Raw genomic sequence first — 14,948 nt, 5'->3', positions numbered from 1 at the left:
TTCACGCTTTCATAATGAAGTTAAATGAAGCGAGAATATGTTCGCCTGGCCATGGTACTGCACAGCACCCTGCTGTCTCTTCAACAGCCTTGTCTTATCAACAGTTTGCCTGTCCTGTCTATTCCTCAACAACAGGACACCCTGTAGACTGAAAGTTAACGCTGTTTCATACTAAACACGAAAAATAACTGAAAACTGTATAACCGGGCACAGCTGGATGAAGTCTTACATAAAAGTACATAAATCACTCGAGCTAAACTCTAATAAATATTACATTGCATAGTTCCTCTACAGCATTCATAAATGCACATAATATATGATGCATATAGATAACGTAAGTTGTTGTTTAAAAAAACTCATTAGGAGCGTTAAATCCAGCTGAATCTCTTCACGAGAAAGGGCTGTTTCTAGTTTGGCTGACAGGCAAATCTATGGTAAGACCAGTCAAACTAATCGAGATATGAGGTGATAAGCCCCCATCTTCATGGCATATGGTTTAAATATCCCTTATCTTTCTCTTGCTCCACTCCCCCCGGAGCATATCCAAGGCCCTCTTGATCTGCCACCTCATTCTTCTGTCTCCCGACTTTGCTCTGGCCCGTCAGAAGTCCGTGCTCGGCTGTCATAAGCGTACTCAAGGATGTTGTTGGGCGGATCAAGGCGGGAAAGGACAGCTCTGAAATATGTACTGGTCTAATCCTCACCCTGAGTCATAAGAAATATGCTATGGACGAAGAGTCTGCAGTCTTCCCCGGAGCTCCCACTCCCACTTTCTTGCCTTCATTTGGCCCGTACTACACCCTGCCTCCCCTGCCATTACCCCCCCACCTGATCCTGAAAAAGCCTGCCATCAAAAAACAATGATGTGTTGATCACAGGTCAGAGCTTCAAACAGCTGCAGATACGGAGACGCATCTTTTCATTTTATTTTTTTGAATATTTGCTTTGTATTTCATGAACTGCAGTAAAAAACGACTATGAACTAGTTTCTAAGTACTGTTCACTCAGCTATCATGAAAATGAAAATGATATTGATAATAATGCTAATTCAAAATGCCATCTTGAAATATTTCTGTATTTATTGGAAATTTGAGGTGTTGGGGTGTGGTGTAGTGAAGTGTAACTGGGGTGGGGGGGGCAACCACACAGTGTAACAGTGTGGGCCTTATAGGAGCCATGTGGTGAGACACATCAGATGCAGCGCCTAACTCTTTGATGCTAATCTGACGCTAAGCCACTGTCTCCCAGTATCAGTGATGGAAAGCATGAGGCTAAGTAAGGAGGCAGAGGAGGAGGAGAGGTCATTTCATCTTTTGCTCCTTCAGCTTACGCCACAGATCCCTCATTCTCACGCAGACAGAATTCTACCCTCACTCAGATGCTTTGAGTTTGATATCTCTAAAAATCACAAAACTGTTTATTTGAATCATTATTCTGTGAGATATTCTGTGAGATGTAACTCATGTATTTCATGTTCATTGTGATGATATTTGTTGCTTTAAAACTTTCTATTCAGTGGTTCTTAAGAAATTTGGTGTGCCTGTCTTTATTTTTTTTTTTCTTTCTCTTTGCCTCTCTCTTGTCTGGCAGATTTGGTTTGCTTTTGTGAACGGCTTTTCTGGCCAGATTCTGTTTGAGCGTTGGTGCATCGGTCTTTACAATGTGGTGAGTATGTCTGTGATTTACTCGACTCTCTCCATTACTCGGGACGGGATGGGAGGGGAGGGGGAGGGGGTGCAGAATGCATTAAAAAGTCTCCCTTGTCGTCCTTAGTCAAGAAACTCATTAGCCGCGGAACCCCCAGACGCCTCCGATTTTGCGGGGCCGTGTCATCAACATCCTGAAAAATCTCACTTTTATTTATGGCCTGTTGTCAAGTCCATATTCCCCTTGTGCTCAGAGCTATGTCCTGAATGTGTTAGAGCAACAGCGGTGCCTGCCCAAAAGAGATCCGTTAAAACAGCCAGTGGTGGATGATAAAAGAACGGGTTGAATCCAGAGACAAAGAGAATGGTTTAGATACACTTACACTGACCAGCGTTCCTCAAGGGTAAGTGCTAGGGACTTGTTAAATGTAATTAATGTTTCTTGTTTGCCATATGAAATTTGAAAATTGACAAGCACCGCCCATCTACACTTTTTAAAAATTAATTTAAGATGCTGTTTCACCATTCCATGCCCCCAGCGTGAGTATTTTCGTGTCCAAACCAAAGAAATTTGAACGTTTGTCTCTCGTAATGTGTTGTGAAGTAACGATGGTGTGAGCGGCGCGTTTTCTCTTTATCTGAAGAGAAGGAATTCCACAGCCTCTGTGGGGGTCTGTTGGATGCACTGGGCCGAAACCACCCAATGAATGGTGGTCCCCCTCTCTCTCAGAGAATGGAGCCCAGTGGAGCATGTCCTCTGGCCCACCGGCCAAAGCCAGCAAAAGCTCCAGATGGGCTAGTGTGAAACTCACACGCCTGACCCTACGCCCCATTGGACCATAATAACTTTTCTCTCTCTCAGCAGCTGCTGCGGAGAGAAACATTACAGCACCAGCTAAAAATTAAACCCTACCGAGTATCTGCTAACAAGCTGAGGGGCATGGCAGATGTTCTGTTAACTTTTGCATATGGACTGACTGTATCAAAATAAGTTGAATGCCAGAAAGTTACATGCTCAGTCGGCTGTGACAAACAGGGGAGGGTTAATGCCCACACAGTCTATGTGCTCTGAGACCAGCCAATGAGAGAAGGAGGGAGCTTTAGATTTGTAATAAAGGTGGGAAGGCTAATAACGGCTAGTTCCAAACAACACGCTCCACCGATTCCTATAAACAGAACAGTGTAGAAACACTGTGATACCGATTTTAAATGCATCAGTAGGACTTAAACAATCTTTTTCCTTTCCCAAATATAGTCATTGTTCTTCTTGTGGAAATCAGTCCATCTTCACTCTCAGGTTTGTATATTGTGGTAATGTTGTAATGTTGTTTGTTTATTTGTTTGTTTATTAGATCTTCACAGCTCTGCCCCCTTTGACTCTGGGAATTTTTGAGCGGTCTTGCAGGAAAGAAAATATGCTGAAGTACCCTGAACTCTATAAGACATCCCAGAATGCAATGGGTTTCAACACCAAGGTAAGCACAAAAGGGAGCTGTCAGTCAATAAACCTAGTTCTGATTTGACAACATTGAGATATATTTTGCCATCTTAATTTATATGTCTAATTTAAATTACGGGGACCTTCTAATATCAATTTATGGATAATATCCACATCATTGTTGGGTTCCATTCTCTGGGAAAACATGTAATATCTGTGGGCCTATCTGCTGTGAGTATTAGAGGACTGGTAACCCATTCAGAATTACTCAGATCTGGCCTGCACAAAGTTTGGAAAACTTTGAGAAAATAGTTGGAAAACATTGTGACTTCTTGATGTTTTTTTCTTTCATTCTGAACCAACATGCTTCAAACCCATCAATTTATATTAGTACATATTGTATTCTACAGCTGTATCTTCATTCATTTTTCGCAATAACTTGTAGCTTTTTATCTTTCAACGCCATGTGTCTGTCACGTGAGACATGAGTAATGTAGCTGTGAGCATTTAAGCATTGAGGCATCTCTCTATGTCTCTCTCTCTCTCTCTCTCTCTCTCTCTCTCTCTCTCTCTCTGGGTGTCTGTGAGCTGTCTATTAGCGTTAGTTTGGCCCTGCTGTTAATAAAGATGTCTTCTTTCGGGGCCCTGTCACCCTGTGGACCTGCTTCACAGGCGTGGAGACCCAGTTAGCACTCCACAGACGCCCTTTAAAGCCAGTGTGACCAACAGGGTCATCTGCAACACGAGGCCATGAGAGTGAGAGAGAGAGAGGGAGAGAGGGAAAGATGAACATAAAGAGAAAGGGAAGAAAGGGGTGGAGGGGATAGGAAAGCTATATGGATACGATGGCATTTACCGTGGAAAATCATTTTCCATTTACCATGGAAAATTTGTTTAAGCTAGGCCTGTTTACTCAACACAAGCCTTCCCAGCCCTGACTGGTGTTAATAGGAGTGCAGTGTTGACTGGCCTGAGCCTGGAGGGGCTTTGCCTGGGCGCCCCTCTGACATCAGGGTGGAGTGATACACCAAGAGGGCTTGTCCTCTCCTCTCTTTTATTTGTGTATGTGCTGGAGGGGGTTTAATATGGGCAAGGATTAAATTACTCTCCTGAGAATTTTGGGGGGTGGTTTCTTTTTTTTTTTTTTTTTTTTTTTTCTGTCTTTTTTTTTTTTTTTTAGGTGATGCTCTTTCAGTCTCGGAGTTAAAACTTGCCTCAGCAAAATTGAAAGTGTAAAGTCTTTGCCTTCTTTGTTACTTTTTTTTTTGACTCTCTAAAGACATCGATATTGATTTTTTTTTTTTCTGTATTAAGGTCATTTCTCCTGTTCCTTTTGTCCTGTTATGTTTTGTTTGCTGCTTCAGTTGAGATTTAGCATTAAACATTCAACTGAAATTCTCTAAAACTGCCTTTTTTTTGCACTGTACGCTGAGGGAGAGGGTGAAATGTTTAGGGTTTTGCCTACTGTGTCTCTGTTTCGATTGTAATGACGTACTGCTGACACTTACATGGCTCTAATAAACCCCAGCCCCTCATACTGGCCCCTAAGTGTCAGTTATTACACACGGTCTTCACCATTCAGCCCTGTGACTTCCCCTCCACTCTCCTGCCCCTCTCTCTCTCTCTCTCTCTCTCTCTCTCTCTCTCTCTCTCTCTCTCTCTCTCTTTCCCGCTCTCTCTCTCTGTCTTTGTATTGTTTGGTTGGACATGACTGAAGAGGGAGGTCGAGGAAGAACTACTAGGGGGAGAAATATGCAGTCCAATATAAAGTACATCCTTTCATGCTTTTTTAAGCAATTTAGCCATCGTACAAAAGACCAGATCTTTAGCCTGGGCTCGGACAGATACGCATTCAAGCTCAGAGGCCTAGCAACCTGTCAGAGACAGAAAGGGAGGGGTTGCTGTGACAAATGATGATGAACATTTATTGATTTCATTAGCATTCGTTATTGAGGTGTGTGTGTGTGTGTGTGTGTTAGTGTGTTTGTGTGTGTGTGTGTGAGCCATGCATGGCTCTGTGCAATTTTTGAATAATTAAAAATACTCAGTGAATGTATTTGTGTCATAGTAACATACACACATTAAAATGTTTTTAATGTGACTGAATGTAATATGGTTAACAACAGTGACTGGTGAATAAAATCTGTGACATGCTGGGAGAGATGAAAGCAGAATCTTAGAATGGATCATCTTAACAGTTGATACGTTTGAAAATTGGCTACTTTAAACTCAGAAAATGCAGAGAGAAAAATTAAGAAAGGTAAAAAAGGAAGTGCATTCATTTCATTCATGATCAGCGAATTGGAGGACACCTATGTAGAGCACAGGCTTCATTCTGTCTTATTTGTAAAAGATGTATCCTCGGGTGAAAGAAAAAAAAAATAACAAGACAAATTGTGACAAGAATTTTAGGTACTGTATCAAGGTTCTCAAATCAAGGCCCTGAAGTGCTTTAAGTACCTGAGAACTGAAATTTCAATACTGGATTACCTGGAAAATCAGCCTCTTTTGTGGAAAACTGCTTGAAAGTCCTTAACCTTAGTTAATTGCAGTAATTCACCAGCCTATTTTTGTGACAGAATATGACAAAATGTTTTGTCCTGTGCCGTTAGACAAGAGCATTGCATTGAGTAGAGCTATGTATGCGCAGCAGAAAACACGCTGAGCTACCCATCACAGAGATCTGGGTTTGATTCCCGGCTTGGTCAAGCGTCCACACGAATACTCTATTTGCGAACGCGATAGCTATGTTAGCTCGTGTGAAACCAGCACTGCCTCATCCCTACGTTACCACAGCAACTTCCACCGATTGGTGAGAGGAGCCAGGGTTTTACTGGACGGATCTAGGGAGCATGGCGTCAACCTTCACGGGCGTTACGGCTTCCTGGAGAAGTTCTCCGTGGCCGAGTACTCAACATGTAACGGAGGGGACACGTGGGGGGTTGTGCGAGGAAAGGGGAACAGAGGACATAGTGAAATTGGGCAGTGCTAAATTGGGGCAAAAAGGTACGATGGTGTATTTGGGATAGTGCTTTAAAAAAAAAAAAAGAAGGAGATTTTGAGATAAGAAGTTGTAATATTGCAAGAATGAAGTTGTAGTATTATCAGCTTGTGTTGAGTAAACAGGCCTAGCTTAAACAAATTTTCCATGGCTAAATGTCATCCTATCCATATAGTTCTCCTATTCCCTCTACCCCTTTCTCTTTATGTTCATCTCTCTCTCTCTCTCTCTCTCTCTCTCTCTCTCTCTCTCTCTCTCTCTCTCTCGGCACTGTGTTGTGGGTGACCCTGGTAGTCACCCTGGCTTTAATTGCCATCTGCGCAGCGCTAACGTATACCCATAATTAAGACCATTTTCTCATAGTTTTTTCTTGTAATATTACAGCTATATTATTAAAATATTATGACTTTTTTCTTCAAAATGTTACTACCTTATTCTCGCAATGTTACAGCTTTCTAAAATATTACAACAGTATTCTCAAAAATCTTGCATTTTAGATTTTTCTTGAAATATCACACATTTTTTTGAAAATGCCATTGTAACAAGGGGGAAATGGGCCAGAAAAACCTGTGATGTTACATGCGTCGTCCTCCATTCATTCAGTAAGTGCAAGTCAGAGTTAACTAAGAATTTGCCTTTTTGTGCTACAACAGTAGCAAACACCTAGAAGAAATACTTGTGTTGTCCTTTAAAATGGAATGCGGATGCCGGACAAATTCTTTTAAAATCCTTGATTTTCATTCAGCAATGTCTGTCTCCACATGTTGTATTGTCTCTACCTCATAAAAACATTCATTTAAAGCTCAGCATAGTACTAGTGTGTGTGTGTGTGTGTGTGTGTGTGTGTGTGTGTGTGTGTGTGGTGGGGGGGCTGTTGTTGTTCTACATCAAGTATTTGTGTGAGAGAGAGAGCGAGAGAGAGAGAGAGATTGTGTAAGGGAGTGTGTTGTAGGCATGGAGGAGTTGTTCTACTCAGTGGGAGGCTAATTGGATTGAATGTGTAATTGTAGCATTGCTGATAATTTATCACACATGAGGCATAGGGAGGGGGCAGCAGAGGGTTGTGTTAGCCCAGTGTGGGGGCCACTGCCCTGACTGGGTGGGTGTGGGACAAAGTGGTGCCTCTGACCCAGAGCACTGAGTTCTGTTTTGTTAAGGCGATAGCAAAGGTGAGAGGGTCAGGCCGAAAAGGGCAAGGTAACACAGAGAGACTCCGTGAAACAACACGGAATAAGACAATCTCTCCATGCTCCTTTCTCTAACTCTCTCTCTCTCTCTCTCTCTCTCTCTCTCTCTGTCCCCTGCCCCCACAAGGGTTCAACAGCCACTGTGCGGTCACAATATGAAAGCACAGTTGGTCATATCATGTGCCCAAACACACCTCAGAGCTGTAAAACATTACTCCATTTTATGTAAACCTGTCATGAGCAGATTTAATATTATTATCATACTATTAGTTATTTTCCTACATTAACCAAGCATCCCTCTCACTAAGAAAGACTACATTAATATAAACCAAAGTCTAAGTGCCTGCAAACAGTCAGACTGCACCCTGTAGAACTACAAAGAAAGAAAGAATACAGACACTGCTTCTTTTCAAACAGTGCATGTTCATACCAGTTGATAGTGATAAATGTTATAGCGTTGTAATTTTAAATAATTTAAGGAATAGCTCAGGGGTGAAGAGGGGCAGGCTTCGGAAAAGAGGGGAGGGTTGGTTGGAAAGGGGACTTTTTGGAAGAGTTGATTTCACGGGTGTTTCATGGTACATCGCTCATTAGTGTTTTGTTTGGCCGCGTCCGTGCATAATGTTACATTCGAAACAAGGTGGTTTTGGAGCTGGAATATTTATTTAAAGTCCGCACTTACAGACACACACAGACACCTTCACACTTTGTGAACTAACTCGTGAATGTATCTGTCTCTCTCCCCTGTTAAAATTGCAGTGCGCTGTCAAGTTAATCTGTCCTTTTTTCCTAAAGGTTAGCTGTTTATTTAAGCTGGTCTCAGCTTTTTTTAAAAAATATGACTGTATTTTTTTTGGGGGTTTGTTTGTTTGTTTCCACAAACTTTTAAATTTGTTGAAGAAAAACTGATGGCATTTGATCAGAGAAAAGACAGAAGAGAAAGGAGAACCAGAGCGAGATGAGAAGAGAGAGAGAGAGAGAGAGAAATGGCTCTAACTCACTGCACACCACTCCCTTATGTCCTTTGCTCCTTTTACTCATGGAGAGCCTGCTCTCCCCTGCTCTGCACGCGGGATTTACAAAGTGTCTGTCAACGGGGTGGCTATTCAGTGCAGGGGCCCGACAAAACCGCCACTTAGCCCTGTTCGGAGCTTAGACAAAGGCCCGGGGTCAGGGGTCGCTGGGAGGGTTAGGGTGGCCACCAGGTTTCTCATGCTTCTCTCCTCTCTTCCACTCTCTCTTTCTCTCCCTCTCTCTGCCCGCCCCTCCCTTTTCTCCATCTCTCTATCACGCAGGTCTTCTGGGCCCATTGTCTGAATGGCCTGTTTCACTCCGTCATCCTCTTCTGGTTCCCTCTCAAAGCCTTCCAGCACGGTAAGCCTCTGCGCTCTCTGGGTGTTAACCAGCCTCCCCAACTGCTGTTTGTTTATGGGGGAAAAACACTGTTCAAAATGAAAAGCAGCGGCAGTGCACTTTGCGTAGTTTAATTTCTTTTTCATTTACCGCAGACTTCGGTAATATCAGTACGTAAGTGTGTACACACACTGCCACCGCAAACATTTGCTCATGCATACATATTCAGACACACACCAGTGAACCTGTACTCTCTCTCTCTCTCTCTTTCTCTCTCTCTCTCTCTCTCCCTCCCTCTCTCTCTCTCTCTGTCTCTCTCTCTCTCCCTCCCTCTCTCTCTCCCTTGCACACACACACATACACGTACACACATGCGCGCACACACACACACACACACACAAACATTGAAAAAGCAGACATACCATGCTCAGTGCTAAGTCCAAGCTGTGGTGTTCAGGAATGGAGCTCTTGAGTTGGAAGTTTGGCTGGATGACTGAAGGACCACACAGGCACAGGCATGCACTCTAAACAAAGCAGAGAAAGCCCTCTTTCTGACTGACAGCCTGTCAACCACACACACACACACACACACACACACACACATGCATGTGACCATCCAGAAAGAAGGGGTAGGAGATCTACGGAGGGGTGTTTTTCCTTTCTTAACTCTCATGCAGTCATCCCTCCATTAAAACAAGTCTAGAGGGGTTGTTTTTTTTTTTCTAGAAACATCTTGGCTCATTATTCGTAATGAATGAATATTCTCTGTCTCAGATCAAACCGAGCTCTTTGTTTCTTTATCAATGAACTGCAAACAAGGTTCAGCCAACCTCCTTCCTTAATCACTTTTTAGACAGAATTGCACTATGGTGCCAATGAAATGACAGTAATGGAAGTAAATGACTGTCCCCCCCCCTCCTCTCTCTCTCTCTCTCTCTCTCTCTCTCTCTCTCTCTCGTTCAGGCCAAAGTGTTTTACTCAGTGAGTAGTGTTACATCTCACTGCTTTGCTAATGGGGCATTGCAGCCTATAGTACAGCCCTGTTCTTTGGGCTGTTTACACCAGAACTGAAGTCAACCCTTTTTAACTTAGTGTCTTAATGGAGCCTTGTGTTCAACTGTCTTTCTGATCTTAACAGAAAAAGTGTGCGCTATCTCACCCTAAAAGCTTTCATGTTGACTCTTTTCGCAGATACGGTCTTTGGGAACGGAAAGACTCCAGACTATCTGCTCCTAGGGAACATGGTTTATACAGTAAGTGGTTTGGGATGTGTAAGGCCCTCAGATTCTTCATTGTCTTTGTGTTTGCTTTGCATGGAGAAGCCTGGGTCCCAGAGCACAAAGCATTTCTCTGTCCACTTTACGTCTTATCAATGTTCTCAGCTTCTTGCTGTGAAATGTTCCCTTTACTGAAGCGTTTTGGGTTTTGGGGGTTTTTTTTGTTGTTTTTTTGTGCTTTCCATTGATTTTTTTGTGCTCAGTGAATGCTTAAGAAATGGCAAAGTCATCTTTATTTTCTCTGAAGAGAATGTATCAGATGCCCTAAATTAATGTGAGGGGAGAGGTTAACCTGATAAAGTCTGTTTTTTTTCTGTAGTCTTGAAGTTTGTGTGATTGTTAGCTGATCTCTTTACGTCGTGGGAGTGTGATGGGAAGACTTTTGATGGCGTTTATTTGTTTTGTGTTCCAGTTTGTGGTAATCACCGTGTGCCTGAAGGCTGGGCTGGAGACCTCATCGTGGACCATGGTAGGCTTGGGATTGGCCTCTTTTCTCATTGTCTCCAATGTCACCGTCCACCCATTTCTTTTCTCCTCATTGTCCTTCTGTCCCTGTAAACACTCTCTCCTGTCCTTCTCCTGCTCCCTCTGTCCTCTGTATGTTTGAGAGATGATGACGTCATGCTCTGTCAAAAGATGGTGCAATTCAAAATTAGTTTCCAGAAGAAGCATTCATCGTGGGGTCCAATAATTTTCCCAACTCTTTAATGCAGTGTTTTAAGTGCATGACAAATCCAGGTATATGGCATAAGAAGCAAGTGAAGGTCATCTTGATAACTTCTTCATGTGATTGTAATATAGTGTAGCTCAGTAACATGAAACAGAGCGGTATCATGGAGGGGTTGAAGCCTAAGGCAAATTCCCACACTGTGTAGACAATGAAATTTCTGTTTTCTTTACTTTATGCTGAAGAGGTATTAAGTTGTGTTAAGTTGTTGGGTTTTTTTTTTTTTTTTTTCCATCTCTGCTCATAGTTTAGTCACATCGCCATCTGGGGCAGCATTGGATTATGGGTAGTGTTCTTCGGCATCTATTCCTCACTCTGGCCCCTTGTTCCACTGGCTCCAGACATGTCAGGAGAGGTAAGACCCATACACACGTAAACAAACATTCATCCAGATTACCAGCTCTCTCCCCCCTTGGCACTACACTATCTTTGCCAAAATCTCATCGTTATAGATATTTCTCATACCTTTTTGGGTTAACAGGAGGTCTTTTTGGCAACCTTACACCACTGTTACAAACTGGAAGGCCTGGGGGGTGACTGCAGGAATCTTTCTGTTCAATCTCGCCTCAGTAATCATTTAATGGAGCTAATTAGACTCCATTAGTATCACCTGTGAGTGTGTACACTTTGAGACGCATCTGTAACGTCTCCACATTCCACATGGATTAAGGCAGGTAATCTTGTCTCTCTGTGTAGACAGGTGGGAGCTGTAATAAACAGGAGCCAAAATTAAAAAAAAAAAAAAAAAAGATATAGTTGCATTTCGGGGGGGTTGTGTTATCTTTGACTGTGTACTCCCTTTACATTGCAATATGACATGGCCACATTCACTACTGAATTAAGGGTGAAGACATTCAGTCTGCTTGAATTTTAAATTGCACAACTTGATAAAGTGGGAATTTAAAGTTTTTGGCCACAGCTCAAAATCTATGTTTCATACACTCATGTTACAAATCCAGAAATGCTCTCTTACTCTTCATACCACAACAGCGTTTGTAATCATTTATCAGAATATTTGGAATAAATATTTCCTCCTGTGTCAGATATAACCATAGCAGTTATTTATAACAGTAAGAGCAATATTGACAGTGTTTTGTTAATGTTGCAGGACTGGCCAACATTTTGAATAGTTTGGTCATATTAGATCATTCCTGAATCCATGGTTTGTATTATCGGATCCGCGGACAGTATTTCAGCGGCTGATTCTACCTCGCAAGCACCAGAGGTGTCGCAATTCCGAACGTCTTTCCCGTTGTACGTTTTGAGATTTCCGATACCGCCTTCCTTTTTTTTTTCCCGGTTAGTTTGCGATAGAAACGTTCCCTCGGGATCGGGGCGAGAGTTTGCGATGTTGCGGCATCGCCCGAGCCTTGCTCACGTGTACCGTACACGCCCTGCCTTTGTGCCAAATCAAGTGCTCCCTTTCATCCCGTCTCTCCGTTAGCTTGTAGAGAGGTGAAATAAATGACTTTCTCCGGGCGCCCGGTAACCTAACCCTGGTCCCCAGCGTTTCACGCCCGTACATCAGTCAGGTAGAGAGCCTGATACCTGAGAGGGCATCAGAGAGTGCTGCAAACCCTTACAGGCTAAGGTCTGTGCAGCGGTGCCTGCTCCTGCCTGAGGGACAGAGTTATCTGGGCTTCTCCTCCCGTTACTTCATCCCTGTGTGTCCGTGGCCTGCTTTGTGTTCCTCTGTCAGAGGAGGTGTGGACTGTGTTTGGCAGTTTTGGTCTGATGTTGAATGATTCGACTTTTATGTCCGATGACTAACGCCCAGATGGCTGTGGAGAAATTCAAAGAGATTTGCTGTAACTCCTGGTTGAATTAGGCGGGAGTCGTGCTTCCGGGTCGGGTTAAAGTACGTCAGCTATCTGACCAGTTTATGAGTGGACATCAGGAGAAACATGAGAGATCGTTCCATAAATAATTGTGCTGAATTATGTTTTTTTAGTTTTTAGTATGCCGTCAGCACTGTTGTCACCAGAAATACTGCTTCCTTCTCCCACACCTGAACTCTGCACACTCACACACACACATGCATACAGTGGATCTTGTCATCAGCACATATATTCACCAGGCATGCATCAAGTCCCACCTCAAAAAAACCCCATCATTCAGGGATTACTGAGTGACAGGAAAACAAGATACAGATCAGACAATCGAGAGTGACAGAGAGAAAAAGAGAGAGAAGATGTGGAAATAGATTAGAAATGGGTAATGGTTTTGAATATCATTGGCTTTCTGTTAACTCTGAACAACTGCTGTGTACCTTTCTGCAGTTTAACCAGACGTGATTTTCTGTAAGGTTAATTCATTCGGACACACCTGTGTGTGTGTGTGTGTGTGTGTGTGTAAGTCAGCCCATCAAGCCTCACTGTCTTTGATCTGGAAGCATTTCCATTAGAGCAGTCTTTTACTGAGCCCCTATATCTGTTCCCAGATAAATCAGCCTCTTTACCGTCACCCAGCAACTCAACACAACCACACTCTGCCGCCTGCACACACTCAACACCATGTGTTTGCCTGTGTGTGTGTATGGAATATCTTTGGATATACAGTATGTGCGATGGTACACGTGAATGGCTTTTGTCTGTCAGTCAAACTAGCTCATATGAACTGCCCCATAAAGTCCACTGGAAGCACTCTGCTATTGTAAGGAGCAGAGCCCCATTTATGTTAAGGTCAATGACAAGTTACTGTGGACTGATTACTCTTCCTCAGTGTGGTCTCTCACCAAGGCAGATAGCTCAGTCAGTACTCAGGGAAACTCCCTGAAACTCCAGTGCTGTATGGGGACCAGTTTGTACATCTGTCATCCCATTAAAGAGAGCGAGGAGTTTAACCCTTATGTTGCGGAAGCCTCCGTGTTAACGGTTACATATTTTCTTTTTCTTTCCTTCGATGTTTATGTTCCCTCTTAATGTTTCTGAAATACTTAAATCCCACTTTAATCGTCTCTCGTGTGCCCTGTGTCAGGCGTCTCGGGGCAGTCGTTAAACTCCCCGGTCAGGAGGTTTTAGCCTCTGCGGATTTGGCGATTTCCCGTCTGAAACCAGGGCACCATTCGCGCTGTGACGCTTCACGTGCGATGATTAGAGATGTCGACTCATTTTTGGTTCTTAGCTACTACAGTGACAAAGGAATTTTTCTGCCTGTAACAGCAGGACCCTGCGTCTGCCCGTGAACGGCCGGTAACGTGCGTCGGCCCTAAAGTTAAATACTGAAGAGTTCTTGTGTATGATCTTGTGTCCATATGACAACTGCTGTAAGATTTGGTTATTTTTTTTCACTGAGAGAGTTAGTAATTACTTCCAGAGCATATAGCGTAGTTAGTTTATTGAGTTATTCGTGTTTTTGCATAATGTTTCTTTTTTTTTTTTCTTCTCCTTCGTTTGTCTGGGCTTATGATGTGGCTGCATGCTGCGGGCAGGGAGCGGATGATGGAGTGGAGAAAGAAAACGGCTGTTTGTTTTCCAGCGGGGAAAGCTATGAGAGGGTCACAGACTTTGTGAATTCCTCATTTTCATGTCCCACTGACTGCATTAGGGAATTGTTGGACTTTCAAAGCCTGAAGGAGCGAGAACTTTTTTTTTTCCTTCTGTCTTTCTTTCTTTCTTTTTTTTTCTTTCTTTGTTTCTTTCTTTCTTTCTTTCTTTCTTTCTTTCTTTCTTTCTTTCTTTCCTAACAGAAACTACCATCTGACCCTCAGGGATTTTGCTTGTTTTTCTCTTTTCTCCTCATTCTTAGTAGTCACTGTACTTGGTTCACAATTTAAGGTGACTTGTGTATTTTCATTGGAGATAAATGTCAACCTAATCCCATACAAATGGCATCAGTAATGTTTGTGTGTGTGTGTGTGTGTGTGTGTGTGTGTGTGTGTGTGTTGTCAGTTGAAATTGGCTTTGTTAACATCTCAGCATGGGGTGAATAGCCAGTCTTATTCCCCCCTCACATTTACCATCACAATGGGAGGCATTAACATTCATGGCCTTACATTATCACTGTGGGCAGCCAGACATGAGCAATCAAATACCACTATCTTACAGCACCACCGATTAGTACATCCAGGCATAATTAATCCACCGCCTCCAGTCACAGAGAAAGTCACTTCAGTGAACTCTGCAACAAACACACACACACAATGGTAGCCGTGACTGACTTAGGAGGGAAACATAGGGCATTTGTCCTGTTCATCATCCCAATAAACTCACTTACAGTCTTATAGTCTGCAAACAGACCACAGTAAATGATAAATAATGGAAATGAAATTTAGTACAATTGGCAGAAGCTTTATTTAATAATAAAAAGAACATTGGATT

General features: G+C 42.9%; 1 protein-coding gene across 1 annotated transcript in view; it reads left to right on the top strand.

Annotated features, from left to right (window-relative positions):
- atp8a1 (ATPase phospholipid transporting 8A1) overlaps positions 1-14,948 on the top strand; it is an 86,325-nt gene that overhangs the window by 65,775 nt on the left and 5,602 nt on the right. The window contains exons 28-33 of the mRNA XM_030765507.1: positions 1,591-1,665; positions 2,999-3,121; positions 8,568-8,646; positions 9,817-9,878; positions 10,315-10,371; positions 10,877-10,984. Of these exons, the coding sequence (XP_030621367.1) occupies positions 1,591-1,665; positions 2,999-3,121; positions 8,568-8,646; positions 9,817-9,878; positions 10,315-10,371; positions 10,877-10,984 (504 nt within the window). The remainder of the gene's footprint in view (positions 1-1,590; positions 1,666-2,998; positions 3,122-8,567; positions 8,647-9,816; positions 9,879-10,314; positions 10,372-10,876; positions 10,985-14,948) is intronic.

Source organism: Chanos chanos, chromosome 2 (genome assembly GCF_902362185.1).
Source record: "Chanos chanos chromosome 2, fChaCha1.1, whole genome shotgun sequence".
In the NCBI taxonomy this organism is placed as follows: domain Eukaryota; kingdom Metazoa; phylum Chordata; class Actinopteri; order Gonorynchiformes; family Chanidae; genus Chanos; species Chanos chanos.
This window is presented reverse-complemented; position numbering and strand designations above follow the sequence as displayed.